The sequence below is a fragment of the Meleagris gallopavo genome, chromosome 18 (genome assembly GCF_905368555.1).
Source record: "Meleagris gallopavo chromosome 18, MGAL_WU_HG_1.1, whole genome shotgun sequence".
NCBI lineage: Eukaryota > Metazoa > Chordata > Aves > Galliformes > Phasianidae > Meleagris > Meleagris gallopavo.
The window spans coordinates 372,597-397,821 of record NC_139421.1 but is presented as its reverse complement, the minus strand read 5'-3'; the positions used below and the strand labels follow the sequence as shown (position 1 = coordinate 397,821).

Genomic DNA, 25,225 nt, shown 5'->3' with positions numbered 1-25,225 from the left:
GACCCTTACTGAACCCAGCGGCCCGTGACCCCGTAGCGACCCTGTCACCCGTAACCCCACGCTGACCCCGTGACCCCATACTGACCCCGTGACCCCTTACCATGACCCCTTCCTGACCCCGTGACCCCTGACCCCTTCCTGACCCCTGACCCTCTGACCCCTTACTGACCCCAGCGCCCCGTGACCCCGTAGCGACCCTGTCACCCGTAACCCCACGCTGACCCCGTGACCCCATATTGACCCCATGACCCCTTACCATGACCCCTCCCTGACCCCGTGACCCCTGACCCTTCCTGACCCCTGACCCTCTGACCCCTTCCTGACCCCAGCGCCCCGTGACCCCATAGCGACTCTGTCACCCGTAACCCCATACTGACCCCGTGACCCCTTACCATGACCCCTTCCTGACCCCGTGACCCCTGACCCCTTCCTGACCCCTGACCCTCTGACCCCTTACTGACCCCAGCGCCCCGTGACCCCGTAGCGACCCTGTCACCCGTAACCCCACGCTGACCCCGTGACCCCATACTGACCCCATGACCCCTTACCATGACCCCTTCCTGACCCCTGACCCCTTACCGACCCCTGACCCTGTGACCTCTGACCCTATGTCCTCTGACCCCGTGACCCCTTCTTGACCCCATGACCTCTTCCTGACCCTCTGACCCCCTGATCCTGTGACCTCTGACCCCACGATCTCCGACCCCGTGACCCTGACCCCTTCCTGACCCCGACCTCTGACCCTTTACTGACCCCGTGACCCCTTCCTGACCCCGTGACCTCTGACCCCCCAGCGCCCCCCTGCGAACGCGACGCCCTCCGCGCCCGGCCCTACAGCAACGTGACGTCATTGAGTGACGTCATCACCCCGCGCTTCCTCTGCTCCGGGGGCACCGAGCCCAGCGTCGACCCCAACGCCTGCAGGGGTACGGCACCAGTACAGACCAGTACACCAGTATACACCAGTACACACCAGTATACACCACTACACACCAGTATACACCAGTATACACCAGTACACACCAGTACACACCATAACACACCACTACACACCAGTACACACCAGTATACACCAGTATACACCACTACACACCAGTATACACCAGTATACACCAGTACACACCAGTATACACCAGTATACACCACTACACACCAGTACACACCAGTACACACCACTACACACCAGTACACACCAGTATACACCAGTACACCACTACACACCAGTATCACCAGTATCACCAGTACACACCAGTACACACCAGTACACACCAGTACACACCAGTACACACCCAGTATACACCAGTATACACCAGTACACACCACTACACACCAATACACACCAGTACACACCAGTACACACCAGTACACACCAGTAACACCAGTAACACCAGTACACACCAGTTACACACAGTACACACCAGTACACCCCAGTAACACACTACACACCAATACATACCAGTACACACCAGTACATACCAGTACACACCATGACACACCAGTACACACCAGTATACACCAGTATACACCACTACACACCACTACACACCACTACACACCACTACACACCAGTACACACCAGTATACACCACTACACACCACTACACACCAGTACACACCACTACACACCAGTACAGACCAGTACACACCACTACACACCACTACACACCACTACACACCAGTACACACCAGTACACACCAGTACACACCAGTACACACCAGTACACACCAGTACACACCAGTACACACCAGTACAGACCAGTACACACCACTACACACCACTACACACCAGTACACACCAGTACACACCACTACACACCACTACACACCAGTACACACCAGTATACACCACTACACACCAGTACACACCACTACACACCAGTACACACCAGTATACACCAGTATACACCACTACACACCACTACACACCAGTACACACCAGTACTACACACCAGTACAGACCATGACAGACCACTACCAACCAGTAGAGACCAGTAGAAACCACTGCAGACCTGTGCAGGCCAGTGGAAACCAGTACATCCCAGTGCATCCCAGTACACCCCAGTACCATCTCAGTAACATCCAGTGCCATCCCAGTAACAACCGGTAACATCCAGTACCATCCCAGTAACCCCCAGTGCACCCCAGTAACAACCAGTAACATCCAGTGCCATCCCAGTGCCATCCCAGTAACAACCAGTAACATCCAGTACCATCCCAGTAACCCCCAGTGCCATCCCAGTGCCATCCCGGTAACTCCCAGTGCCATCCCAGTAACAACCAGTAACCCCCAGTCCATCCCAGTTCATCCCAGTGCCCCCCAGTCCCTCCCAGTTCCCCCCAGTTCATCCCAGTCCCTCCCAGTTCATCCCAGTTCCCCCCACAGGTGACTCCGGCGGTCCCGTCATCGTCACCAGAGGGAAACGCTACTTCCAGGTCTGGGGATACTGGGAGGGACTGGGGATGTACTGGGAAGGACTGGGAGGGACTGGGAAGACATAGGGGTGTACTGGGAGCACTGAGAAGGACTGGGGGGTGTACTGGGAGGGAACTGGGAGGGATTGGGTGTGTACTGGGAGGGTATGAGGGTGTAATGGGAGGGACTGGGAGGGGACTGGGATGGACTGGGAGGGACTGGGGGCATCTGGGGGGGGGGGACTGGGAGGGGCCTCGGTGTGTACTGGGAGTACTGGGAGCACTGGGAGGGGATGCGGGGCACTGGGATGTACTGGGACGGTACTGGGAGGGACTGGGAGGCACTGGGAGCACTGGGAGGGGTGTGTGGGGGTACTGGGAGCACTGGGCCCCACGTATGATGTCACCCCTCCCCCCCCCCCCATGCTGATGTCACGATCCCCTGTGACGTCACAGCCCGGCTATGACGTCACCATGACGTCACCACCCCCCCACACTGTGACGTCACAACACCGCCATTGTGACATCGCCCCGCCCCCCATTGTGACGTCACAACGCCCCCATCGTGAAGCCCCGCCCCTTCTGACGCCTCCCCGCCCCCCATTGTGACGTCACAAAGCCCCACTGTGAAGCCCCGCCCCCTTCTGACGCCTCCCCGCCCCCCATTGTGACGTCACACTGCCCCCATCGTGACGCCCCGCCCCCTTCTGACGCCTCCCCGCCCCCCATTGTGACGTCACAACGCCCCCATCGTGACACCCCGCCCCCTTCTGACACCTCCCCGCCCCCCATTGTGACGTCACAACGCCCCCATCGTGACGCCCCGCCCCCTTCTGACACCTCCCCGCCCCCCATTGTGCCGTCACAACGCCCTACTGTGAAGCCCCGCCCCCTTCTGACGCCTCCCCGCCCCCCATTGTGACGTCACAAAGACCCACTGTGAAGCCCCGCCCCTTCTGACACCTCCCCGCCCCCCATTGTGACGTCACAACGCCCCCATCGTGACGCCCCGCCCCTTCTGACGCCTCCCCGCCCCCCATTGTGACGTCACAACACCCCCATCGTGACGCCCCGCCCCCTTTTGACGCCTCCCCGCCCCCCATTGTGACGTCACAAAGCCCCACTGTGAAGCCCCGCCCCCTTCTGACGCCTCCCCGCCCCCCATTGTGACGTCACAAACGCCCCCATCGTGAAGCCCCGCCCCTTCTGACGCCTCCCCGCCCCCCATTGTGACGTCACAACGCCCCCATCGTGACGCCCCGCCCCCTTCTGACACCTCCCCGCCCCCCATTGTGCCGTCACAACGCCCTACTGTGAAGCCCCGCCCCCTTCTGACGCCTCCCCGCCCCCCATTGTGACGTCACAAAGACCCACTGTGAAGCCCCGCCCCTTCTGACACCTCCCCGCCCCCCATTGTGACGTCACAACGCCCCCATCGTGACGCCCCGCCCCCTTCTGACGCCTCCCCGCCCCCCATTGTGACGTCACAACACCCCCATCGTGACGCCCCGCCCCCTTTTGACGCCTCCCCGCCCCCCATTGTGACGTCACAAAGCCCCACTGTGAAGCCCCGCCCCCTTCTGACGCCTCCCCGCCCCCCATTGTGACGTCACAACGCCCCCATCGTGAAGCCCCGCCCTTCTGACGCCTCCCCGCCCCCCATTGTGACGTCACAACGCCCCCATCGTGACGCCCCGCCCCCTTCTGACGCCTCCCCGCCCCCCATTGTGACGTCACAACGCCCCATCGTGACGCCCCGCCCCCCCCGGTGGCGCCTCCCGCAGGTCGGGGTGATCAGCTGGGGAGTGGAGGACGTTTGCAAGGGGGGGGGGCGGGGCCTCTCCCCCCCCCACGCCCGAGATTTTCACATCAGCCTCGTCGAGGTGCTGCCGTGGCTGCGGGAGGTGCTGAAGGACGAGGAGCTGGGCTTCCTGCCATAGGGATCTGCGGGCCGGGGGGGGTTGGGGTGTGGGGTGGGAGGGGGGGGGCAATAAAGATGGAGACCGCAGCCCCAGAGCTCCTCGATGTGCTGCCTGCCAAAGGGAACCGTAGGGACCCATAGGGACCCATAGGAACTCTTAGGGACCCACAGAGACCCCATAGGGACCCATAGGAACCCATAGGGACCCATAGGGACCCATAGGGAACAGTAGGAACCCATAGAGGGACCCATAGGGACCCATAGGAACTCATAGGGACCCATAGAAACCCATAGGAACCCATAGGGACCCATAGGGACCCATAGAGACCCATAGGGACCCATAGGAACTCATAGGGACCCATAGAGACCAATAGGGACCCATAGAGACCCCATAGGGACCCATAGGAACCCAGAGGAACCCATAGGGACCCATAGAGACCAATAGGGACCCATAGAGACCAATAGGGACCCATAGGGAACAATAGGGACCCATAGAGACCCATAGGGACCCATAGGAACTCATAGGGACCCATAGAGACCAATAGGGACCCATAGAGACCCCATAGGAACCCATAGGAACGCATAGGAATCCATAGGGACCCATGGGGAACAATAGGGACTCATAGAGACCCATAGGAACCCATAGGGATCCATGGAAACCCCATAGGGACCCACAGGAACCCATAGGGACGCATAGGGACCTCATAGAGATCACGTAGAGACCCACAGAATCCAAAAGAGACCCATAGGGACCCATAGGGATCCATTGGGACCCCATAGAGACCCCATAGAGACCCATAGAAACCCCCAGCCTCATAGACACTCCATAGAGACCCCCCCAGCCCCACAGAAACCCCATAGAGACCCCTCTGTCCCACCGCCATCCCAAAAACTCAACGTTTCACCCTCAAACCGACCAAATATGGTTTATTTTGGGGTCGGAACGGGCAATTTTGGTCATTTCGGATGTTATTTGGTGCCAGACGTCCACTGTGACCCCAACCAGACCCCAAAAGTCCAGCACCAAAACCCCCAACCTCAACCACTCCGCCGTTGACCGCCGCCATCGCAAAAAACTCCACATTTCACCCCAAAATTGACCAAAAATGGGATCTTTTTGGGGTCAGAACGGGACTTTTTGATCCCTTCGGACTCCATCATGGTGGTGAACCCAATATTTGATGCCATAAACCCCAACCAGACCCCAACCAGACCCCAAAAGTCCAGCACCAAAACCCCCAACCTCAACCACTCCGCCATTGACCGCCGCCATCGCAAAAAACTCCACATTTCACCCCAAAATTGACCAAAAATGGGATCTTTTTGGGGTCAGAACGGGACTTTTTGATCCCTTCACACTCCATCATGGTGCTGAACCCAATATTTGATGCCATAAACCCCAACCAGACCCCAACCAGACCCCAAAAGTCCAGCACCAAAACCCCCAACCTCAACCACTCCGCCGTTGACCGCCGCCATCGCAAAAAACTCCACATTTCACCCCAAAATTGACCAAAAATGGGATCTTTTGGGGGTCAGAACGGGACTTTTTGATCCCTTCGGACTCCATCATGGTGCTGAACCCAATATTTGATGCCATAAACCCCAACCAGACCCCAACCAGACCCAAAAGTCCAGCACCAAAACCCCAACCTCAACCACTCCGCCGTTGACCGCCGCCATCGCAAAAAACTCCACATTTCACCCCAAAATTGACCAAAAATGGGATCTTTTTGGGGTCAGAACGGGACTTTTTGATCCCTTCGCACTCCATCATGGTGGTGAACCCAATATTTGATGCCATAAACCCCAACCAGACCCCAACCAGACCCCAAAAATCCAGCACCAAAACCCCCAACCTCAACCACTCCGCCGTTGACCGCCGCCATCGCAAAAAACTCCACATTTCACCCCAAAATTGACCCCAAACCTCCATTTTCTCGGCCCCAAAAGCCCCTGATCCCCCTCCCCTACCCCATATGCACCCTCTGATGCCTCCTCAGCGCCGCCCCCCCAGCGAATCCCTTCCCACACGTGGCACAGCAGTGAGCGCTGGGCTGCTGGCCGTCGCCGTGAGCTCGGCGATGTTTGAGGAAGGCTGAGCTGTAACTGAAGCCCTTCCCACACTCGGGACAGTTGTAGGGTCGTGGTGCGACCCTATTGGCGGTTCTGTGGGGTCGCGGGGTTCCCGTATCGCTGTTGGAGGACCTTTTGGTTTTGGGGTTGGTTGGTTGCCGGGGGGTTTCGTGTTGATGGTTGCGTTGGTGGGCGTTGAGGTTGGAGCTGCGGGTGAAAGCTTTGCCGCACTGCTGGCACTGGTGGGGTTTGGGGGGGGGGGGGGGTCGGGGTTATTGGGGTGGGGGGGGGGGTCGGGGCGGAGGCGGGGGGGTGGTGGAGATCCGGGGGTTGGGGGTCGGCGTCGTCGGCGTCGCTGGCGTCGTCTGCGGGGGGGGGGGGAAATGAGGAGATGTTGGGGGGGGGGGGTTATGGGGGGGGGTTTGGGGGGGCATTGGAGGGGATAAGGGGGGGATCGGGGGGATTTGGGGGGGGATTTGGGGGGTTGGAGGGGATTTGGGGGGATATGGGAGGATATGAGGGAGATATGGAGGGGGATCGGGGGGATTTGGGGGGGATCTGGGGGGTTGGAGGGGATTTGGGGGGGGATATGGGGGGTTATGGGGGGGGTTGGAGGTACTGGGAGGGGTATGAGAGGGTATGGGGGGTATTGGAGGGGGATTTGGGGGGGACATGGGGGGCTATGGGGGGGTACTGGGGGGATTTGAGGGGGATTTTGGGGGATCTGGGGGTATTGGAGGGGATCTGGGGTGGACACGTGGGGATATGGGGGGATTTGGGGGGGAGATATGGGGGGATTTGGGGCGGGGGGACCCGGGGGGGGGGGGGGGGGTCCAGCATCATCGGCATCGCTGGTGTCGTCTGTGGGGGGAAAGGAGGAGATTTTGGGGGGTTATGGGGGGGGGGGGGGTTATGAGGGGATAAAAGGGGGTGTTGGGGGGGTTTGGGGTTATTTATGGGGGATCTGGGGGGGACCTGGGGGGGTGGGAGGGGATTTGGGGGGGATATGGGGAGATGAGGGGGGGGACTGGGGGGAATTTGGGGTTATTAAGGGGGATTATCGGGAGACTTGGGGGGATATGGGGGATTTTGGGGGGCTATAGGGGGGTTCTGGGGGGGGATTTTGGGGGGGCTTGAAGGGGCCAAGTGGGGATATGGGGGGATATGGGGGGGTTGGGGAGATTTGGGGTTGAGGGGGAATTTGGGGGGGTTATGGGAGGACATGGGGGGATATGAAGGGTATTGGAGGGGAGATTTGGGGGGGGGTTATTGGGGGGGTTTGGGGGGCGGGGGGACATGGGGGGGTTTAGGAGGGATTTGGGGTGGGGTTGAGGGAGGTCGGGGGGGGGGGTTGGGGGGGGCTGGAGGGGAAATGGGGGAATCTGGAGGGATTTGGGGTCATTTGGGGGGGGTTGCAGAAATTGGGGTCGGGGAGGGCAGGGGGTCCCACCCGCTCCATTGCCCCCCAGTGCCCCCAAATCCCCCCACTGCCCCCCATTGGCCCCTTTGGCCCCATTGTCCCCCAATGTCCCCCAATGTCCCCATTGTCCCCCATTGCCCCCCATTATCCCCCATTATCCCCCATTATCCCCCATTGCCCCCATTCCCATTTCCCCCATTATCCCCCATTGCCCCCATTATCCCCCATTATCCCCCATTGTCCCCCATTGCCCCCATTGTCCCCCATTTCCCCCATTGCCCCCATTATCCCCCATTATCCCCCATTATCCCCCAATGCCCCCATTGCCCCCATTGTCCCCATTGTCCCCCATTGCCCCCATTATCCCCCATTGTCCCCCAATGCCCCCATTGCCCCCATTATCCCCCATTATCCCCCATTGCCCCCCATTATCCCCATTATCCCCCATTGCCCCCATTGTCCCCCATTGTCCCCCAATTGCCCCCTTGCCCCCATTCTCCCCAATGTCCCCATTGTCCCCAATGTCCCCCACTTGCCCCCAATCCCCATTGTCCCCATTGTCCCCCACTGCCCCCATTGTTCCCACTGCCCCCCATTGCCCCCACTGCCCCCATTGTCCCCATTGTCCCCCATTGTCCCCAATTGATCCCCATGCCCCCATTGCCCCCCATTGCCCCCATTGTCCCCCATTGCCCCCCATTGCCCCCATTGCTCCCCATTGCCCCCACTGTCCCCCATTGCCCCCATTGTCCCCCATTGTCCCCCATTGCCCCCCATTGTCCCCAATGACCCCTAATGCCCCCACTGCCCCCCATTGCTCCCACTGCCCCCCAATTCCCCATTGTCCCCCATTGTCCCCCATTGCCCCGTGTCCCATTGCCCCCACTGCCCCCCCAATGTCCCCACTGCCCCCATTGTCCCCAATGTCCCTAATGCCCCCATTGCCCCCACTGCCCCCCATTGCCTCCGCTGCCCCCCAAGTCCCCCGTTGCCCCCCATGTCCCCACTGTCCCCATTGTCCCCCATTGTCCCCAATAACCCTCATTGTCCCCACTGCCCCCCATTGCCTCCGCTGCCCCCAAGTCCCCGTTGCCCCCATGTCCCCACTGTCCCGCTGTCCCCTCACAAGTGGGGGCCACCCTGAGGGTCTCCCACTCTTTGCACTCGCTGGGCTCGGGTCCCCCAGCTCCTCCTCCACCTCCAGCCGTGCGACCACCACGGGTTTGGGGACGGGGAAATCTGGGGGCGGGGGGGGGGAACCTCAGTTTGGGGCCATTTCCCCCAATTCTGGGGTCACTTCCCCTCCATTTAGGGTCACTTCCTCCAATTTTGGGGCCATTTCCCCCCAGTTTGGGGCCATTTCCCATCAGTTTGGCGTCACTTCCCCTGCATTTAGGGCCATTTCCCCCAACTTTGGGGCCATTTCCCCCCAGTTTGGGGCCACTTCCCTGCAAATTAGGGCCACTTCCTCCCAATTTGGGGTCACTTCCCCTCCATTTAGGGTCATTTCCCCCAGTTTTGGGGTCATTTCCTCCAGTTTTGGGGTCATTTCCCCCAACTTTGGGGCCATTTCCCCCAGTTTTGGGGCCACTTCCCTGCAAATTAGGGCCACTTCCTCCCAATTTGGGGTCACTTCCTCTCCATTTAGGGTCATTTCCCCCAGTTTTGGGGTCATTTCCCCAATTTTGGGGCCATTTCCTCCAGTTTTGGAGTCATTTCCCCCAGTTTTGGGGCCATTTCCCCCCAGTTTGGGGCCACTTCCCTGCAAATTAGGGCCACTTCCTCCCAATTTGGGGTCACTTCCCCTCCATTTAGGGTCATTTCCCCAGTTTTGGGGTCATTTCCTCCAGTTTTGGGGTCATTTCCCCCAGTTTTGGGGCCATTTCCTCCAGTTTTGGGGTCATTTCCCCCAGTTTTGGGGCCATTTCCCCCAATTTTAGGGCCACTTCCCTGCAAATTAGGGCCACTTCCTCCCAATTTGGGGTCACTCCCCTCCATTTAGGGTCATTTCCCCAGTTTTGGGGTCATTTCCCCCAGTTTTGGGGCAATTTCCCCAAGTTTGGGGCCACTTCCCTGCAAATTAGGGCCACTTCCTCCCAATTTGGGGTCACTTCCTCTCCATTTAGGGTCATTTCCCCCAGTTTTGGGGTCATTTCCCCCAGTTTTGGGGCCATTTCCCCCAGTTTTGGAGTCATTTCCCCCAGTTTTGGGGCCATTTCCCCCAATTTTGGGGCCACTTCCCTGCAAATTAGGGCCACTTCCTCCCAATTTGGGGTCACTTCCCCTCCATTTTGGGCCATTTCCCCCAGTTTTGGGGCCATTTCCCCCAATTTTGGGGTCATTTCCTCCAGTTTTGGGGTCATTTCCCCAGTTTTGGGGCCATTTCCCCCAGTTTTGGGGTCATTTCCCCCAGTTTTGGGGCCACTTCCTCCCAAATTAGGGCCACTTCCTCCCAATTTGGGGTCACTTCTCCTCCACTTAGGGTCATTTCCCCCAGTTTTGGGGCCATTTCCCCCAGTTTAGGGCCACTTCCCATGGGGACAGAGATGGGGGACACAGAGCACAAAGACGAGGACAACGATGGGGGACATTCGGGGACAATGATGGGGACAATGATGGGGGGCCTTTTTGGGGTCCCGTTTTGGGGGGCATTGGGGACAACGATGGGGACAACGATGGAGACATTGGGGACAATAATGGGGAACCATTTTGGGAGATATTGGGGACAACGATGGGGACGATAATGGGGGAAACATTTGGGGGGACCTTTTTGGGGTCCCATTATGGGGGACGTTGGGGAACAACGATGGGGGAACATTTTGGGGTCCCGTTTTGGGGGACGTTGGGGACAACGATGGGGGACAACGATGAGGACTTTAGGGACGATGATGGGGACAGCGAGGGGGACCTTTTTGGGGTCCCATTATGGGGGACGTTGGGGGACAACGATGGGGACAACGATGGGGGAACATTTTGGGGTCCCGTTATGGGGGACATTGGAGACAACGATGGGGGACAACGATGGGGACAGCGATGGGGGACCTTTTTGGGGTCCCATTTTGGGGGACGTTTGGGGTCCCCCATGGGGTCGGCCCCGCTCACCCATCAGCATCAGCGCCTCGTAGCTCTCCTGCATGGTGCGGCCACACAGCGCCTGCGAGAGATTTTGGGGAGGGGGGTCAGGAGACCCCAATCTGGGGGTCGTTTGGGGACGATTTGGGGCTACGATGTTGGGAGGGGGGATTTGGGGGGGATTTTGGGGGGGTGATTCTTCCCCCCACATTTCCATCTCTCCCCCTCCCCTCAAATCCTGGTACCTGGGGGCTGCTGCCCCACAGCGCTGCTGGCACCGTTCTGGTCCCGGTGTTGTTGGTTCTGGTGTTGGTCCTGGTTCTGGTGTCAGTTCTGGTCCCGGTGTTGTTGGTTCTGGTGTCAGTTCTGGTCCAATTGTTGGTTCTGGTCCCGGTGTTGTTGGTTCTGGTGTTGGTCCTGGTTCTGGTGTCAGTTCTGGTCCCGGTGTCAGCCCTGGTTCTGTTATTGATCCCAGTGTCGATCCAGGTGTTGGTCCCGGTCCCACTGTCAGTTCTGGTCCTGGTTTCGGTTCTGGTGTCGGTTCTGGTCCCGCTGTTGCTCCCAGTGTCGGTTCTGGTCCCGGTGTCAGTCCTGGTTCTGTTACTGATCTCAGTGTCGCTGTCTGTCCCGGTGTTGGTTCCGGTTCTGGTGGCACTGCTGGTCCCAGTGTTGGCGGTCCCAGTCCAGGCGTTGCTCCCAATCCGGGTTTTATCCCAATCTGGATTTTATCCCAATCCGGGTTTTACTCCAGTCCAGGTTTTATCCCAGTCAGCGTTTTATTCCCAATCCGGCTTTTACTCCAGCCCGGGTTTTATCCCACTCGGGGTTTTATTCCCAGTCCGGCTGTTGCTCCCAGTCCAGGTTTTGCTCCCAACCCCGTCCAGGTCTTACCACCAGCCCCATTCCAGGCGTTGCTCCAAGTCCAGGTTTAACTCCAGTCCGGGTTTTATCCCAGTCCGGCTGTTGCTCCCAATTCCAGTGCAGGTGTTACTGTCAGTCCCAATCCAGCTGATGCTCCCAGTCCAGGTTTTATCCCAGCTCCAGTCCAGGTCTTACCGTCAGCCCCAGTCCAGGTTTTTACTCCCAATCCGGGTTTTATTCCCAGTCCAGGTCTTACTGTCAGCCCCAGTCCGCTCGTTGTTCCCAATCCGGGTTTTGCTCCCAACCCAGTCCAGGGCTCACAGTCAGCTCCAGTCCTGGTGTTTCAGTCCCAGTCCGGGTTTTGCTTCCAACTCCAGCCCAAGTCCTCCAGTCAGCCCCAGTCCAAGAGTTTCAGTCCCAGTCCGGGTTTTATTCCCAATCCAGCTGTCTCTCCCAACTCCAGTCCAGGTCTTACCGCCAGCCCCACTCCAGGTGTTGCTCCCAATCCGGGTTTTTGCTCCAGTCCGGGTTTTATTCCCAATCCAGGTCTTACCGTCAGCTCCAGTCCGGGTTTTATTCCCAGCCCAGCTGTTCCTCCCGCTCCAGTCCGGGTGTTGCTGTCAGCCCAGTCCGGTGTTTCGATCCCGTCCCGGTGTTGCTGTCAGTAGGTTCGGTCGCTCCCGGTCCCGGTCCGGCTGTTACCGGTACCGGTTCTGTCGTTTCCAGCCCCGCTCCGGCTGTTGTCAGCCCCGGTTCGGCCGCTCCCGGTCCCGGTCCCGGTTCGGCTGTTGCCGTCAATCGGTTCTGCCGTTCCCGGTTCTGGTCCGGCTGTTACTGGTCCCGGTTCTGCCGTTCCCGGTCTCGGTTTGACCGTTCCAGCCCCGGTTCTGCCGCTCCCGGTCCCGGTTCGGCCGTTCCAGCCCCGGTCCGGCTGTTACTGGTCCCGGTTCTGCCGCCCCGGTCCCGGTCCGGCTGGTCTTGGTCCCGGTTCCGCTGTTTTCGTTCCGGCGGTTCCCGTCGGTTCCGGCGCAGCCCCGCAATGGAGGCGCCGGCGGTGACCCCGGAAGTGCCGCCTTCATCCCCTCCTCGTCCTCCTCCTCTTCCTCCCCCCAGCCTCCCCTCCTCATCCTCATCTTCATCTCCTCCCCTCCCCTTCCTCATCTTCATCTTCATCTCCTCCCCTCCCTCATCCTCATCCTCATCTTCATCTCCTCCCCTCCCTCCTCATCCTCATCTTCATCTCCTCCCCTCCTCATCCTCATCTTCATCTTCATCTCCTCCCCTCCTCATCATCCTCATCTTCATCTCCTCCCTCCCCCTCATCCTCATCTTCATCTTCATCTCCTCCCTCCTCCCCATCCTCATCCTCATCTTCATCTCCTCCCCTCCTCCTATCTTCATCTTCATCTCCTCCCATTATCTCTCATCCCTCCTCCTCATCCTCATCTTCATCTTCATCTTCTCTCCCCTACCCTCCTCATCCTCATCTTCATCTCCTCCCCTCTCATCCTCTCCTCATCCTCATCTTCATCTCCTCACCTCTCTCCTCATCCTCATCCTCATCTTCATCTCCTCCCCTCCCCATCCTCATCTCATCTCTCATCATCCTTCCTCCTCCTCCATCCTCACCCTTCTTCATCTCCTCCCCTCCTCATCCTCATCCTCATCTTCATCTCCTCCCCTCCTCATCCTCATCTTCATCTTCATCTCCTCCCCTCCTCATCCTCGTCTTCATCCCTTCCTCATCCTCCTCTTCCTCCCCCATCCTCCCCCTCCTCATCCTCGTCTTCCTCCCACTCTCCTCTTCCTCCCCTCCCCCTCACCTTCCTCTCCCCCTCCTCATCCTCATCTTCATCCCATCCTCCCCCTTCCCCCCTTCCTCTTCCCGTCCACATTTTCCCAAGGGGAAAAAAGAAGAAAATAAAGAAGAAAGGGGGGGAGAAGGGGGGAAAAGGGGAGGAAAGAGGGAAGGGAAAAAGGAAGGGAAAAGGAAGAAGAAAGGAAGAAAAAAAGAAAAAGAAAACAGAAACAAGGAGAAAAAAAGGAGAAAAAAAAAGGAAGGAGAAAAAGAGGAAAAAAACAGAAGAAAAGCAGGAAAAAAAGAGAAAAAAAAACAGGAAAAAAAGAGAAAAAAACAGGAAAAAGAATGAGGAAAGAAAATAAAAAAGGGGAAAAGGGGGGGAGAGGGAGAATAAAGGAGAAAAAGAGGAAAAAAGGAAAGGAGAAAAATGGAGAAAAAGAGGAAAGGAGAAAAAAGAGAGAAAAAAAGAAAAAAGGAGAAAAAAGAGATAAAAAAGGAGAAAAAAAGGAGAAAAAAAGGAGAAAAAAAAGGAGAAAAGCTTCAAAATGAGAAAAAAAAGGAAAAATGTTAGAAAGGGAAAATGTGGCAAAAACAGCGCAGAAAAAAGAATAAATGAAAGGAAAAGTGGGGAAAGAAATGGGGAAGAAGTGAAGGGAGGGAAAAAAAGAAGAAAAGAGGGGAAAAAGGATAAAAAGGGGGAACAAGGGTAAAAATGAGAAAAAATGGTAAAAACAATAAAAAATGGATATTTTGATTAAAAAAACATTAAATATCGGTTAAAAAAGGCATAAATTCACGTGTTTGTGTGGAAAGACTCGATAATACGCACAGTTACCCCAAACTCCGCGCTCTGCGCCCTTTAAAATCGCCCAAATCGCCCCAAAATGCCCCAAAATCCCTCAGAATTGGGAGCAGGCCGCGCAAGATGGCGGCCTCCAACAAAATGGCGGCGCCCGCGGATCGACTTCCGCTCAGCCCTCGGCGCGCTCTGTGGGCAGCGAGAAAGCGGGGGGGGACCGGGGGACAACGGGGGGCCTTTCCGGTTGGAGGGGGGCGAGCGAGGCTCCGTTTGGGGTCTCGGTGCCCCGGTGGGGTCGAAGCGGGAGGCGGAAAGGCCGTAGAAGCGGCGGTGATAAGGAGGTGGTGTGTGCCGCCATGTTGTACGGAACGGAAGTGAGTGGTGAGAGAGTCACCTTCCGCTTCCGGCGGATGTGGGAGGAGTGGGGGAAGCGGAGGCGCAGTGGCGGAGGTAAACAGAGGGGGGGGGAGGGGGGAAAATGGGGTAAAAAAAGGGAAATTTGGGCAAATTGGGGGGGATTTGGGGGAATTTGGAGAGTTTGGGGGGTTTGGGGGGTTGAAAATGGGAGATTTTAGGGGAAATTTGGGGGGAGGATTGGGGGATGTGGGGATATTTTGGGTGGATTTTGGGGGAAATCTGTGGGATTTTGGTGAAATTTGGGGATTTTGGGGCTTTTTAGGGGAAAATTTGGGGATTTGGGGGGGAATTTGGGGGATTTGGGGGCTTTTGGGGGAGAAAAATTGGGGAATTTGGGGGCATTTTAGGGGGAAATTTGGAGGATTTGGGGGTGAAAATTGGGGAAATTTGGGGGCATTTGGGGGATTTGGGGCCATTTTGGGGAAAAATTTGGGGAATTTGGGGCTTTTTAGGGGGAAAAATTGGGGGGATTTTGGGGCAAATTTGGATCATTTTGGGGATGAAAATTGGGTTTTTGGGGGCAATTTGTGGGATTTGGGTGAAATTGGGGATTTTGGGGCTTTTGGGAGAGAAAATTTTGGGATTTTGGGACATTTGGGGGAAAATTTGGGGATTTGGGGGGGCAAAATGGGGAGTTTTTTGATATTTTTGGGGCATTTGGGGGGAAATTTGGGGATTTTGGTGAAATTTGGGGATTTGGGTTTTTTTTAGGGGAAAAAATTGGGGGCTTTTGGGGGGGAATTTGGGGAAATTTGGGGCTTTTGGGGTCAGTCATTTTGTGGTCGAATTTGGGTCATTTTGGGTTGAATTTGGAGCATTTTGGATAATTTGGGGTCGAATTTGAGACACTTTGGGTCACTTTGGGGGGAATCTGGGAGATTTGGGGTCATTAGGTGTAAAATTTGGGGGATTTGGGGTCATTTTGGGGGTCGAATTTGGGGCATTTTGGGGGAATTTGTGGGATTTGGGGTCATTTTGGGGTATTTTTTGCTCTAATCCCCCTCCCCCCTTTTTTTTTGCAGCCCCCCCCCAGACAAAAATGTTCCCCTCTCCTCCCTCCCCCCCCCCCCCCCCGTGAGATTTTTGGGTCCAATTCTTCGATTTTGGGGCAAAATTTGAGCTGAATTTTTTTTCTTTTTGGGGGGGGGGGGGGGTGGGGGGGGGCAATGGGGGACGTGGAACAAAAGGGGGAGGGGGAAGAACCCAAAACCCCCCCAAAAGGGGAGGGGGAGGAAGAGGAGGAAGAGGAGGAGGAGGAAGAGTTGGACCCCAGAATCCAGGTGAGGGATTTTGGGGTGAATTTGGGGGATTTTGGGGCATTTGGGGGTGAATTTGGGGGATTTTAGGTCACTTTGAGGGGTCTTGGGGTCCATAATGTGGGGTTTTTAACGGGGGGGGGGATTGGGGGTCTTTTTGGGGGGCGTTTTGGGGTCTCTTATTTGGGGTTTTGGGGGCTGCATTTGGGATCCTTTGTTGTACGTTTGGATTGGGGGGGGTGGTGGTGGGGGGGTGGTGGTGGGGGGGGGACACCCCTCTCATTTTTGGGGTCATTTGGGGCCGTTTTGGGGTCTTCAGGAGGAGTTGGAACACCTGAATGAGGCCAACGCCGAAATCAACCGCGTGGAACTGCAGCTGGATGTGAGTGGGGACCCCAAAAAAACCCCACAGCTGGGGGGACCCCAAAATTCCCCCATAGGGACCCCAAAGTTCTGCCATAGGGACCCAAAATCCCACAGCTGGGGGGACCCCAAAATTCCCCCATAGGGACCCCAAAACCCTACAGCTGGGGAGGGGACCCTAAAATTCCCCCACAGGGATCCCAAAATCCCACAACTGGTGAAGACCCCACGATTCCCCCATAGGGACCCAAAAATTTCCCCATAAGGACCCCAAAATCCCACAGCTGGGGAGGAGACACTAAAATTCCACCATAGGGAACCTAAAACCCCACAGTCGGGAAATGTTGACCCCAAATCCTTTCCAGGAGGGAAATGTTGACCCCAAATCCGTTCTAGTTGGAAATGAAGACCCCAAATCCTTTCTAGTTGGGAACAGAGACCCCAAAAATCCTTTAGATGGGAAATGTTGACCCCAAACTCATTCCAAAGACCCCAAATCCTTTCCTATTGGTACCAGAAATCCCAAAACGCCCCTATGGGGTACTGGGACCCCATGAGTTCCTTTTGGGGTCCCCATTGGCCTCCCCATAGTTCCAATTGGGAACAGAGACCCCAAAACCCCCTTAGTTGTGATATGTTGACCCCAAATCCCTTCCAGTAGGGAAATGTTGAACCCAAAAGTTCTCCAGTTAGGAATGAAGACCCCAAACCCACCTCAGTTGGGAAAACTTGACCCCAAATCCCTTCCAGTTTGGAACAAAGACCCCGAATCCCTTCCAGTTGGGAAACGTTGACCCCAAATCCCTTCCAGTTTGGAACAAAGACCCCAAATCCCTTCCAGTTGGGAAACGTTGACCCCAAATCCCTTCCAGTTTGGAACAAAGACCCAAATCCTTCCAGTTGGGAACGTTGACCCCAAATCCCTTCCAGTTGGGAAACGTTGACCCCAAATCCCTTCCAGTTGGGAAACGTGACCCCAAACTCATTCCAATTGAGAATGAAGACCCCAAATCCCTTCCTTTTGGTACCGGGGACCTGAAAACCCCCTTTTGGGGTACTGGGACCCCATTTGTTCCTTTTGGGGTCCCCGTTGGCCACCCCGTAGGACGCCCGCACAGCGTACCGGCGGATCCTATCGGAGTCGGCCCGGAAGCTGAACGCTCAGGGATCGCAGCTGGGCGCCTGCATCGAAAAAGCGCGGCCCTATTACGAGGCACGGCGCCTGGCCAAGGAGGTGAGGGGTTTTGGGGTCATCCTATGGGGTGGGGCGTCCCTCTGGGGTGTCTCTATGGGGTTGGGAGGTGATCCTGTGGGGTAAGGATGATCGTAATTGGTGCGGGTGATCCTGTGGGGTGGGGGCGATCCTATGGGGTTGGGACGATCTTATGGGGTTGGGAGTCAATCCTATGGGGCTGGGGACGATCCTATGGGATTGGGAGATGATCTTATGGGGCTGGGGATGTACCTATGGGGCTTGGGATGACCCTATGGGGTTGGGGACGATCCTATGGGGTGGGGATGTCCCTATGGGATTGGGAGTCAATCCTATGGGGCTGGAAACAATTTTATGGGGTTGAGAGGTGATCCTTTGGCATAGGGATGATTTTATGTGATGTGGACGATCCTATGGGGTTGGGAGACGATCTTATGGGGCTGGGGATGTCCCTATGGGGCTTGGGATGACCCTATGGGGTTGGGGACGATCCTATGGGGTGGGGATGTCCCTATGGGATTGGGAGTCAATCCTATGGGGCTGGAAACAATTTTATGGGGTTGAGAGGTGATCCTTTGGCATAGGGATGATTTTATGTGATGTGGACGATCCTATGGGGTTGGGAGACGATCTTATGGGGTGAGGATGACCCTACGGGGCTGGGGTCGAACCTATGGGTTGGAAGATGACCCAATGGGATGGGGGCAGAATTGTGGGGATGGGAGCCACCCTATGGGGCTGGGGTCGACCCTATGGGGCTGGGGTCGAACCTATGGGGCTGGGGTCGACCCTATGGGGCTGGGGTCGACCCTATGGGGCTGGGGTCGACCCTATGGGGCTGGGGTCGAACCTATGGGGCTGGGGTCGAACCTATGGGGTTGGGGTCGACCTATGGGGCTGGGGTCGAACCTATGGGATTGGAGTCAACCCCATGGGGCTGGGGTCGAACCTGTGGGGCTGGGGTCAACCCTATGGGGCTGGGGTCGAACCTAGGGGGCTGGGGTCGACCCTATGGGGCTGGGGTCGACCCCACAGGCCCAGCAGGAGACGCAGAGGGCTGCTCTGAGGTACGAGCGGGCGGTCAGCATGCACAACGCCGCGAGGGAAATGGTGTTCGTGGCCGAGCAGGGCGTCATGGCCGACCGAAACCGTCTGGACCCAACGTGGCAGGAGATGCTCAACCACGCCACCGCCAAGGTGGGGGGCTGGGGGAATTGGGGGTGGGGGTGGGGGTGGCCGTAGGGGTGAGGTGGTGACCCCGGGGACAAGATGGTGGACGTGGGGATGAGGTGGGCGTGGGGACAAGATGGTGGCCGTGGGGACGAGATGGTGGCCGTGGGGACGAGATGGTGGCTGTGGGGATGAGGTGGCTGTGGGGACAAGATGGTGGCCGTGGGGTTGAGGTGGCTGTGGGAACAAGATGTGGCTGTGGGGACAAGATGGTGGCTGTGGGGATGAGGTGGCTGTGGGGACAAGATGGTGGCCGTGGGGATGAGGTGGCTGTGGGGACAAGATGGTGGCTGTGGGGATGAGGTGGCTGTGGGGACAAGATGGTGGCTGTGGGGATGAGGTGGCTGTGGGGACAAGATGGTGGCCATGGGGATGAGGTGGCTGTGAGGACGTGATGGTGGTCATGAGAACAAGATGGTGGCCATGGGGATGAGGTGGCTGTGGGGACAAGATGGTGGCCGTGGGGATTTTATGGTGGCCATGGTGTTGAGTTGGTGGCCGTGGGGACAAGATGGTGGTTGTGGGGATGAGGTGGCCGTGGGGACAAGATGGTGGCCGTGGGGACAAGATGGTGGCTGTGGGGATGAGGTGGCTGTGGGGACAAGATGGTGGCCGTGGGGTTGAGGTGGCTGTGGGAACAAGATGGTGGCTGTGGGGACAAGATGGTGGCTGTGGGGATGAGGTGGCTGTGGGGACAAGATGGTGGCCGTGGGGATGAGGTGGCTGTGGGGACAAGATGGTGGCTGTGGGGATGAGGTGGCTGTGGGGACAAGATGGTGGCTGTGGGGATGAGGTGGCTGTGGGGACAAGATGGTGGCCATGGGGATGAGGTGGCTGTGAGGACGTGATGGTGGTCATGAGAACAAGATGGTGGCCATGGGGATGAGGTGGCTGTGGGGACAAGATGGTGGCCGTGGGGATTTTATGGTGGCCATGGTGTTGAGTTGGTGGCCGTGGGGACAAGATGGTGGTTGTGGGGATGAGGTGGCCGTGGGGACAAGATGGTGGCCGTGGGGATTTTATGGTGGCCATGGGGACAAGATGGTGGCCATGGGGACAAGATGGTGGCCGTGGGGATTTTATGGTGGCCATGGGGACAAGATGGTGGCCGTGGGGATTTTATGGTGGCCATGGGGGCAAGATGGTGGCCATGGGGATGAGGTGGCCATGGGGTTGAGGTGGCCATGGGGACAAGATGGTGGCCGTGGAGATTTTATGGTGGCCATGGGGACAAGATGGTGGCCATGGGGTTGAGGTGGCCATGGGGACAAGATGGTGGCCGTGGGGATTTTATGGTGGCCATGGGGACAAGATGGTGGCCGTGGGGATTTTATGGTGGCCATGGGGGCAAGATGGTGGCCATGGGGATGAGGTGGCCATGGGGTTGAGGTGGCCATGGGGACAAGATGGTGGCCGTGGGGATTTTATGGTGGCCACGGGGACAAGATGGTGGCCGTGGGGATTTTATGGTGGCCACGGGGACAAGATGGTGGCCGTGGAGATTTTATGGTGGCCATGGGGACAAGATGGTGGCCGTGGGGATTTTATGGTGGCCATGGGGACAAGATGGTGGCCGTGGGGATTTTATGGTGGCCATGGTGTTGAATTGGTGGCCGTGGGGATGAGGTGGCCATGGGGACAGGATGGTGGCCGTGGAGATTTTATGGTGGCCATGGGGACAAGATGGTGGCCATGGGGTTGAGGTGGCCATGGGGACAAGATGGTGGCCGTGGGGATTTTATGGTGGCCATGGGGACAAGATGGTGGCCGTGGGGATTTTATGGTGGCCATGGGGGCAAGATGGTAGCCATGGGGATGAGGTGGCCATGGGGACAAGATGGTGGCCGTGGGGATTTTATGGTGGCCACGGGGACAAGATGGTGGCCATGGGGTTGAGGTGGCCATGGGGACAAGATGGTGGCCGTGGGGATTTTATGGTGGCCACGGGGACAAGATGGTGGCCGTGGAGATTTTATGGTGGCCATGGGGACAAGATGGTGGCCGTGGGGATTTTATGGTGGCCATGGGGACAAGATGGTGGCCGTGGGGATTTTATGGTGGCCATGGGGACAAGATGGTGGCCGTGGGGATTTTATGGTGGCCATGGGGACAAGATGGTGGCCATGGGGACAAGATGGTGGCCGTGGGGTTGAGGTGGCCATGGGGACAAGATGGTGGCCGTGGGGTTGAGGTGGCCATGGGGACAAGATGGTGGCCGTGGGGATGAGGTGGCCATGGGGACAAGATGGTGGCCGTGGTGTTGAGTTGGTGGCCGTGGGGACGTCACGAACGGCCCGGAGGTTGAAGTGGTGGCCGCGGGGATGCGATGGCGGCCGTGAGGCTGACCTGGTGGCCTCGAGGACCTCGGGGTGGCCTTGTCGCCCCCGTGGCCACCAAAGTCGACCCGTTGGCCACCAGGTGAACGAGGCGGAGGAGGAGCGGCTGCGCAGCGAACGCGAGCATCACCGCGTCACCAGGCTGTGCCAGCAGGCGGAGGCCAAAGTGCAGGGCCTGCAAAAAGCCCTCAAGCGGGTCATCGTCAAAAGCAAACCCTACTTCGAGCTCAAGGCGCAGTTCAACCAGATCCTCGAGGTGGGACGGGGGGGTTGGGGGAAAATCCGGGTGGTTTGGGGTAATTTTGCGGGGTTTCGGTGCTCTTTTGGGGCTGGGATTCGTGGATTTGGTTTTTGGGAAAATCCAGGTGGTTTGGGGTAATTTTGGGGGGTTTCGGTGCTCTTTTGGGGCTGGGATTCATGGATTTGGTGTTTGGGGAAAATTCGGGTGGTTTGGGGTAATTTTGGGGGGTTTTGGGCTAGGATTCGTGGATTTGGTTTTTGGGGAAAATTCAGGTGGTTTTAGGGTAATTTTGGGGGTTTCGGTGCTCTTTTGGGGCTGGGATTCGTGGATTTGGTTTTGGGGGGAAAATCTGGGTGGTTTTAGGGTAATTTTGGGGGGTTTTGGGGCTAGGATTCGTGGATTTGGTTTTTGGGGGAAAATCCGGGTGGTTTGGGGTAATTTTGCGGGGTTTCGGTGCTCTTTTGGGGCTGGGATTCATGGATTTGGTGTTTGGGGAAAATTCGGGTGGTTTGGGGTAATTTTGGGGGGTTTTGGGGCTAGGATTCGTAGATTTGGTTTTTGGGGAAAATTCAGGTGGTTTTAGGGTAATTTTGGGGGGTTTCGGTGCTCTTTTGGGGCTGGGATTCGTGGATTTGGTTTTTGGGGGAAAATCTGGGTGGTTTTAGGGTAATTTTGGGGGGTTTTGCGGCTAGGATTCGTGGATTTGGTTTTTGGGGAAAATCCGGGTGGTTTGGGGTAATTTTGCGGGGTTTTGGGGCTGGGATTCGTGGATTTGGTTTTTGGGGGGAATTTGGATGGTTTGGGGTCATTCTGGCCAACCCCGACGTCACAACATCCCAAACGTCCCCATTTCCAACCCCATCCCATAGGATGGGACCAACCCAACCCAACTTTTCCCAACCCCAATGAAGGAACGTCCCCAGTTTTGTTTTTTTTAACCCCATCCCACAGGTTGGGACCAACCCAACCCAAATTCCACCGACCCCAACCACGGGAATCCCCAATTTCTCCTTTTTTTGATCCCATCCCAACGTGTTGTGACCAACCCAACCCAAATTCCACCAACCCCAACCACGGGAATCCCCAATTCCCCTTTTTTTGACCCCATCCCAATGTGTTGGGACCAACCCAACCCAATAATCCCACCAACCCCAACCACGAGAATCCCCAATTTCTCCTTTTTTTGACCCCGTCCCACAGGTTGGGACCAACCCAACCCAACATTGGCCAAACCCCAATGACGGAATATCCCCAACTTTGTGCTTTTTGATCCCATCCCAATGTGTTGGGACCAACCCAACCCAAATTCCACCAACCCCAACCACGGGAATCCCCAATTTCCCCTTTTCTGACCCCATCCCACAGGTTGGGACCAACCCAACCCAAATTCCACCAACCCCAACCACGGGAATCCCCAATTTCACCTTTTTTTGATCCCATCCCAACGTGTTGGGATCAACCCAACCCAAATTCCACCAACCCCAACCACGGGAATCCCCAATTTCTCCTTTTTTTGACCCCATCCCACAGGTTGGGACCAACCCAACCCAACATTGGCCAAACCCCAATGACGGAACATCCCCAACTTTGTGCTTTTTGACCCCATCCCAATGTGTTGGGACCAACCTAACCCAAATTCCACCGACCCCAACCACGGGAATCCCCAATTTCCCTTTTTTTGACCCCATCCCAACGTGTTGGGACCAACCCAACCCAAATTCCACCGACCCCAACCACGGGAATCCCCAATTTCTCCTTTTTTTGACCCCATCCCACAGGTTGGGACCAACCCAACCCAACATTGGCCAAACCCCAAGACGGAACATCCCCAACTTTCTGCTTTTTGACCCCATCCCAATGTGTTGGGACCAACCCAACCCAAATTCCACCAACCCCAACCACGGGAATCCCCAATTTCCCCTTTTTTTGACCCCATCCCAACGTGTTGGGACCAACCCAACCCAAATTCCACCAACCCCAACCACGGGAATCCCCAATTTCCCCTTTTCTGACCCCATCCCACAGGTTGGGACCAACCCAACCCAAATTCCACCAACCCCAACCACGGGAATCCCCAATTTCCCCTTTTTTTGACCCCATCCCAACGTGTTGGGACCAACCCAACCCAAATTCCACCAACCCCAACCTCAGGACGCCCCCAATTCCACCATTTTTAACCCCACCCCTCGAGGCGCAACCGACCCGACCTCACCCAGCCCCCCTCCGCCTCTGACCTCCCACCATCCCGTCCCCCCCAAGGAGCACAAATCCAAGGTGACGGCCCTGGAGCACCAGGTGGCCCAAGCCAAGACCCGTTACTCCGTGGCCCTCCGTAACCTGGAGCAGATCAGTGAGCAGATCCACGCCCGCCGCCTCCACCGCCTCGTCCTCCGCCGCGCTTCGCCGGTGGGCGCCGAATCCGGGCACCGAGGTGCCGAAGGACCCCCTCCCGATTCCGTCTCTGTTCTGAGCCTTCAAACCATCGCCTCCGACCTCCAAAAATTCGATTCCGTCGAACATTTGCTCGGCCTTTCGGATGCCAGCAGCCTCCAAGGCGAGGAGATGGAAGAGACGACGGCGAGGCGCAGTGGGAACGGACGATTCCGGCATCACCGAAGCGTCAGCCTTTAATCGCCGCTCTTCCTTTTCTTCCGTCTGAGTGGGACGGAAGGACGGACGGACGGACGGACGGACGCGCGGCCCTCGGTGCTCCCAGTGAGGGAGAAGGGTGGGCGGCGTCGGCCCGGCTTTGGTTTGCCGGAGAAGAGCGTTGGTTGGGTTGAGGTTGGGTTGGCCAAGGTTCTACCGGAGGTGCTGGCTCTCGAGCGACCAAAACGGGGTGAAAAAACCCAAAATCGGGGGCTCTGGGGGGGGTGGTTTTTTTCCCGAAGCGTCACAACTTGTGGGTCTCCCCGCGTCTCGTTGGTCAAAATGGGGCAAAAAACCCCAAAATCGGGCTCTCCCGAGATGTGCTTTTCCCCGAAACGCCACCGGGTTGGGTCTCCCGTCTTCTCGTTGGCCAAAATGGGGTGAAAAACCCCAAAATCGGGCGCTTTTGAGGCGGATTTTCCTCCAATCCCCACCCGTTGGATCTCACAACGCTACTGGATGGGTCTGCCATCGTCTCGTTGACCAAAATGGGGAAAAAAACCCAAAATTGGGCATTTTGAGGTGTGTTTTCTCCCCACCCCCCCCCAGTTGGGCCTCCTATCTTCTCGTTGACCAAAATGGGTTGGAAAACCCCAAAATTGGGCACTTTTGAGGTGTATTTTCCCCCGAAAACCACTGGTTGGGTCTCCCTTCTTCCCGTTGGCCAAAATGGGACAAAAAGCCCCAAATTGGGCATTTTTGAGGTGTGTCTTCCCCCCAAACCCCCCAGTTGGGGGCGGCCATGAGAACCTCCTGGGTTCGAGCAGCCCCACTCAGCTCCATTTTTGGGGTGGGGGTCTCAATTCTCCTCCCCCCACCCCAAATATTTCCCCTATATCCCCCCCACCCCAAAACCGAGAAGATTTTGGGGTATTTTGGGACCATTTCGAGGTTTTTGTGCCCCGGAATGAAGTGAGGATAAGAAATAAAAATTAATATTATGAATTCCTGATTCCTCCGTGCCCCAAATTTGCCTTTTTTTAACCCACTTCTGAGACTGAAAAGTGTTATTTTTCTTGGATCAACAATTCCCAAGACCACAATTTTTCACTTTAAAATCACCCCAAATCCCACAAAAAACCCAAATCCACCGTTTTCCTGCCCCAAAACCACCATTTTTCACCTTAATATCACCCAAATCCCCCAAACCCAGTAATT

At 57.0% G+C, this 25,225-nt stretch overlaps 1 protein-coding gene, 2 long non-coding RNA genes and 1 pseudogene across 3 annotated transcripts; 3 read left to right on the top strand and 1 right to left on the bottom strand.

Moving 5' to 3' along the window:
* The first annotated feature begins 771 nt into the window (after positions 1-771).
* LOC146543152 (uncharacterized) lies at positions 772-4,373 on the top strand. The gene is made up of 3 exons (XR_014887174.1): positions 772-926; positions 2,384-2,433; positions 4,197-4,373. It is a non-coding gene; the product is annotated as an uncharacterized LOC146543152 (long non-coding RNA).
* An 870-nt stretch (positions 4,374-5,243) lies between these two features.
* Positions 5,244-12,876, bottom strand: LOC146543151 (uncharacterized). The gene is made up of 4 exons (XR_014887172.1): positions 11,147-12,876; positions 10,932-10,983; positions 8,956-9,068; positions 5,244-6,774 (listed from the first exon to the last, which is right to left on the bottom strand). It is a non-coding gene; the product is annotated as an uncharacterized LOC146543151 (long non-coding RNA).
* Positions 12,877-15,904: 3,028 nt separating this feature from the next.
* Positions 15,905-25,019, top strand: SH3BP5L (SH3 binding domain protein 5 like). The gene is made up of 6 exons (XM_085239046.1): positions 15,905-16,059; positions 16,355-16,417; positions 17,504-17,632; positions 18,647-18,808; positions 21,260-21,433; positions 23,678-25,019. Exons 1-6 carry the CDS (start codon positions 15,946-15,948, stop codon positions 24,047-24,049), a joined length of 1,014 nt encoding a protein of 337 aa, XP_085095172.1. The 5' UTR covers positions 15,905-15,945; the 3' UTR covers positions 24,050-25,019.
* On the top strand, positions 19,718-21,253 carry LOC146543150 (uncharacterized; annotated as a pseudogene).
* Positions 25,020-25,225: the final 206 nt, after the last annotated feature.

What these genes read in the sequence shown, in the direction of transcription:
- SH3BP5L (XM_085239046.1), top strand. Translation starts at nt 15,946, where the DNA reads ATGGGGGACGTGGAACAAAAGGGGGAGGGGGAAGAACCCAAAACCCCC. An exon ending in AGTTGGACCCCAGAATCCAG is followed by an intron (nt 16,060 to 16,354) that starts GTGAGGGATTTT and finishes TGGGGTCTTCAG; the next exon opens with GAGGAGTTGGAACACCTGAA. An exon ending in CACGGCGCCTGGCCAAGGAG is followed by an intron (nt 17,633 to 18,646) that starts GTGAGGGGTTTT and finishes TCGACCCCACAG; the next exon opens with GCCCAGCAGGAGACGCAGAG.